This window comes from Fukomys damarensis, unplaced genomic scaffold (genome assembly GCF_012274545.1).
Source record: "Fukomys damarensis isolate Sample0158 unplaced genomic scaffold, DMR_v1.0_HiC HiC_scaffold_19, whole genome shotgun sequence".
In the NCBI taxonomy this organism is placed as follows: domain Eukaryota; kingdom Metazoa; phylum Chordata; class Mammalia; order Rodentia; family Bathyergidae; genus Fukomys; species Fukomys damarensis.
Genome location: NW_022900931.1, coordinates 9,357,644 through 9,362,838, shown reverse-complemented (window position 1 = coordinate 9,362,838; position 5,195 = coordinate 9,357,644). Strand labels below are relative to the sequence as shown.

Here is a 5,195-nt window from a genome sequence, read left to right as displayed (position 1 = left end):
TAACAAAAAAAAAAAAAAAAAAGCAAAGGATTTTCACACCATAATCCCAGCACTCTGAGAGGCTGAGGCAGGGAGATCGAAAATTTGAGCATAGCCTGGGCAACTTAGTGACTGAGCAAAAAGTGCTAGGGGTATAGCTCAGTTCCAGAAAACAAAAAAGCAAGCAAACAAAAAGCCCACTTTGTTTGGAGATGAAATCAGCAAATATGGATTCTTCTTCCTGCCTCTCCCGCTCTGCCACAGTATCAAGCAGCTCCCGGAGCAACTGGCAACAGAACCAACCTGACGGCAACCTCCGCTTTCTCTCCAGCCCCGGCCCAGTCAGCACCCAGGGCCCACTTGGGTGTTTTCTGACTCACTCTACTGTCTGAGCCAACTTTATCTGACTGGCTCTACAGACAGATTTGGGGTTGCAGAAAACACCCAGGGGGGAAATAGGGTGAAGTAGACTGGCTGCCCAGCTGGCTGCCAAGTGTTTAATGACTGACCTGTAAGCCACTTCAAAAGCTCTGTCTACATCTGAATGGCCAGGGAGGGAGTTAACAGTACACACCGCCTTGTGCCAGGGCTGGAGATGGTGACCCGAGACTGGGAGGTGTCAGATAGTCAAAGCTTGTATGGGGCTGGGGTGCAGCTCAGAAGTGAGGTACCAGTCTAGCGTGCTCCAGCTTGGGGTTCCGTCCTTACCACAGAACACAAGTCCAGAAAACCTTGCATCACCTGAGGGTGCTCTCACCACTCCAAGGGGCCACTGACTGAGCCTTCGTGATCCGCCTGCGGGAGGGGTAGAAGCCCCACAGGAGCAGGTCCCAAGAGAGGCAAACCAGTTTGTAGTTCCCGCCCTTCCGCCTGGCTTCTTGGCCCTGGATCCTCCCTCCCCTGCACTGCCCACCTCAGCAAACAGAGGCCTGGAAGAGGGCAAGCTCAAAGGCACCCTCGGGCCCCACCTGGGGAGGAACAGGGGAAGGGAAGGAGCCGTCACCTGGGCTGAGAGGGAGGAAAGCTGTTTCCACCACACTGCCCTCTAGCACCTCACTTCACAGCATCCGGCAGGAAACATTTCAGGGCATCCCTGGTCTCCACACTCTGTAGCACTCTGCCTTCCCACCCCTACCAACCTGGGGTGCTCTGCAGTGTCCTGGGCAAAGCCCTAGGCTGTGCCAGTGGTTTTTTTGGTTGAGACAGGGTCTCGCAATGCAGTTCAGGGTAGCCTTGAACTCAATACTAGGCCAGGCTGGGCTTAAACTCAGTGATCCTCCTGCCTCATTCTCCTCAGTGCTGGGATTACAGGTGACCACCACGCCCTGCTGGGTTGGCATCCTATACCAAGGGACCTGGGGACAAGCTCTCCTCTGAAACAAGCTAGGACTTCCAGACTTGGGAGGGAATGGGGAAGAGCCATACAAGGGACAATGAGTGAGCCCCTGAAGTCTGTGGTCACAGCGTCCTAGGAGGGGCAGGCCAGACAGCCCTGCCAAGGGATGGGGCTTCTAAAAGGACTGAAATCTTCTCTGCAGTGAGCCTGAGCCTTATTAGTTCCCCACTGCTACCGCAGCAAATCAGAGAGGCTCAAAATGACACGGATTTATTCTCTGACAGTTCTGGAGGCTTGGCGCTGAAATATGTCTCACTGAACTCAAGGCTAGGTAGGTGTCAGCGCCAGGGCCTCCTGGAAGTTTCAAGAGGAGAAGCAATTTCCTTGCCTCTGGTTTCTGGAGGTGGGTGGCCTGCATTCCAGACCCTTTCTTCAACTTCCTGTTTCTATCTGCGTATCTCCTACTTTCTCTCCCACCCACTGCAATTACATCCAGCCCATCTAGGTACTTCAGGATCATCTGCCTCAGGATCCTTGGTTATATCCAGGAGCCTCTTTGTCAGATAAGGGTTACAGGTTCCTGGGATGAGGACCCAGGCACCCACAGGCAGCTCTCAGCCTATGACACTGAAAGCTGCAAGATAGCTCCACCCTCCTGGTGCTTCTGCAGCTGGGAGGAAAGGGCAAGGGACTTCCTGTCTCAGGCTCAGCAGGGTCCTTCCTAACCTTGGCAAGGTCTGAGTGTCTCCAAGGCTCCCCTTAAAAATTTCCTGAAGTGTCACCGTGAAAGTCAGGCGACGAGCCTGAGCCTGAATCTACGTGCTGGTGAGAGGTGCGGGCCAGGCCAGAGACCAGTGCTCCCTTCCTAAACCAGCTCATGGCCAGGAGCAACATAGAAGAGGTCTGTAGCCTGTGAGGGAGGCCATGGATGAGTGGGGGCCACTGGGCCACTGCATGGGCCAGTGAAGTGCAGCTGCAGAGGCTGGCCTGCTCACTCCGGCCCACAGAGATGACAGGCGGTGACTGGGAGCGACTCCAGGGTCACGGAGAGTACATCCGAGGGAAGTGTCCACCAAAGTCCTGGCCCCTGGGCTTTTCCTTTAGTGATGAGGAGCAGAGGGTGGCGGCCAAGCAGGAAGGCAGGGAGACTTTCTCGCTACCTCTTCTCCATGTTCTGCATCTGCAAACTGAGGGAGGTGAAACTGGCCAGGAGGTCGGTCACTTCATCCACCTGCAGGACAAAAACCCAGGCTCTGTGCCAGGTGCCAAAGCACCAGGGTCCCTCCATCATCCTCATCACAGGCTCAGGACGAAGACGCCTCTCCTCCCAGGGGACATGGCGGCCTGTCTCTCTATGGGACAGTTGACACCAGGGTGCAGGGCCGTGCAGCTTCAGGGGATGTGTGAGGAGGCACAGGCACAGCCTCCTCTGCTGGAGCATCCAGCTGTGCAGGTGAGGGCTGGCCTGGCCTGAGGCTCACCTGCTCCTTGGTGCTGGTCATCTGGAGGCGGGTACAGAGGTCGTCCAGGCGCTCACGCTGCTCGTGTCGCCCCAGGCGCTCCAGGTACTCCCGCAGCATGTGGATGATCTGGAGGGAGAGTAGCACTGAGCCACCGGGGCCTGGCAGGAGGCATGGGGAGCTCACGGGCACAGGGCAGCATGGCTTGCTAGCCTGGCTCCTGTCCTGTCCTGCACGGGCCTGGCACCTGCACTCACCTGCTTCACCTCCAGCCGCACAGCCTCCAGGCACTGGGAGTGGCCCTCCTGCAGGATGTTCAGCTTGGACTTGGCCAGGTGCAGGGGTGTGCGGCCTGCGCGGTCCAGGGCATCCACGCGGGCCCCTGAGGGAACAGGCGGGGTGAGCATGCTGGGGATGAGGGTGAGTTGAGAGGGGAGAAAGGACCACGTACCTCCTCGCAGCAGTGTGGTGATGACAGGGACATGGTTGGTGCAGGCCGCTGAGGAGGAAGAACAGGGACTTAAGAGTCCAGGCCCAGAGGGAGGAGGGAGCAGGATTATCTCCCAGTGTGCCAGGGCCAAGTGATGCCTTCTGAGAAGGTCACCGTCACCAGACAACAGCTGGGAGGATGAAGCAATCAGTCCAACCCACTCCCTTTACAGTTGGGAAACCTGAGGCCTGGAGATGGAACCTGCCTCCCTACAAGCTACAGTGTGAACCAGTGGCAAGGCTGGAACCGCCAAAGGCCTCACAGCCACAGCCCATGACAGAGAGGCTATGAAGCTATTCTAGCTGTGAAGTCACGGTGCAGAGGCGGCTGAGGGCCCATGGGACACAGGTGCCTGGGAGTGCGGCCCGGGGCGCAGGCTCTGCCCAGCTCTGGGAAACGCTGCCAGAACCAGCAGGACCCCAGGCTCCACTGCCACACCTGCTGATGCTGCAAGGTGACTGGGGATTTCCGGGCACTCACCCAGGTGCAGCGGTGTGTTCCCCAGCCCGTCACGCTGGTTGGGGTCAGCCCCGTGGTCCAGGAGCAGCTGCACTGCAAACAGGGAAGCCCAGGAGACATTGTGAGATGCTGCCTCTGTGTGGACCCACAGCCTCACTCAGCACACGGCCAGGACAGCGCTGTTCGGTTGTTTCACCCACTCACCGCTTACCACTCACCACTCACCAGGGCTCATGTGCAGGGCCCCGCGGCCAGGAGCTGAGGGCTCCAGGAGGGTCTCTTGGCCCATGCAGGTGCTATGCAACTGAGGTTGTTCTCCTTCTTTCTTTTCCCTCTTTTTCTTTTTGTAGTACTGGGGATTGAACCCAGGGGCACTCTACCGCTGAGCTACATTCCCAACCCTCTTAAAAATGTATTATTTCTGCCTGCCTTGCAAGCACAAGGACCTGAGTTCAATCCCTGGTACCAAAAAAAAAAAAAAAAAAAAAAAAAAAGGATTATTTCAAGATAATGTTTCACTAAATTGTCTAGGCTGGCCTCAAACTTGAGATCCTCCTGTCTCAGCCTTCCAAGTAGCTGGCATTAGAGATGTGCGTCACCAGGCCATGTGTGACTGAGGTTTTTAGGGTTATGGAAAGTGCTAGCGAAGGCTTCCAAAGGTGCTTCTGCTTTTCCCACAACCAAGTGCCACAGTGAGAGTAAGGCCAGCGGACGATGCTAAGCTCCATGAAAAACCTCCTCCTCCCTGATGAGGGCCTCTCTGGGCCACTCGGGGTTGGCTGTGGTACTGCTGTGGTTTGCTAATTACCCAGTCAGACACACAGGTGAGCCAACTTGGGTCCAGGACACTGCACGGGGAAGCTGAATCTCACATCACCCACAGCAGCTAATTCTGGAAGGACCACAGACCTAACTGAAAACTGAAACAGTCAGGATTCTAGAAAACAAACAGGAGAATATCTTCTCAACTATGGAATAGGCAAAGATTTCACATGTAGTCACAGAACCAGTAACCATTCAAAAGATTGAAAATCTAATCTGGGCGTGGTGACTCACGCCTATAATCCTAGCACTCAGGAGGCTGAGAGGCAGGAGGATCGCTGTGAGTTCAAAACCAGCCTGGGTTACATAGTGAGTTTCAGGTCAGTTTCAACTACATAATGAGACCCTGTCTCAACCACCCCCCAAAAAAGATTGATAATCTAAATTCATTAAAATTAGGAAGTTAAGTTCATTAAAAGGCACCACTCAGAGACTGCAAAGGAAATTTTAAAAAGACGAGTCAGGTATGATCAGTAAATGATTTATATCCAGAATGATAAAGAATTCCTATGGTCAGGAATGGGGGCACACACCTGTAATTCCAGCACTAGGTACAGGAGGACTGCAAGTTCAAGACAGCCTGGGCTATACAATGAGTTCAGGGACAGCCTGACCACACGGCAAGACCGTCTCAAAAAAAAAAAAAAAA

General features: G+C 54.9%; 1 protein-coding gene across 1 annotated transcript in view; it reads right to left on the bottom strand.

The window, feature by feature from the left end:
- Positions 1-1,269: 1,269 nt before the first annotated feature.
- Ankrd54 (ankyrin repeat domain 54) overlaps positions 1,270-5,195 on the bottom strand; it is a 10,664-nt gene continuing 6,738 nt past the window's right edge. Inside the window, exons 4-8 of the mRNA XM_033766230.1 lie at positions 3,746-3,817; positions 3,227-3,274; positions 3,033-3,157; positions 2,797-2,904; positions 1,270-2,546 (exon numbers count right to left, since the gene is read on the bottom strand). Coding sequence (XP_033622121.1) covers positions 2,472-2,546; positions 2,797-2,904; positions 3,033-3,157; positions 3,227-3,274; positions 3,746-3,817 — 428 coding nt within the window. The 3' untranslated portion in view covers positions 1,270-2,471. The remainder of the gene's footprint in view (positions 2,547-2,796; positions 2,905-3,032; positions 3,158-3,226; positions 3,275-3,745; positions 3,818-5,195) is intronic.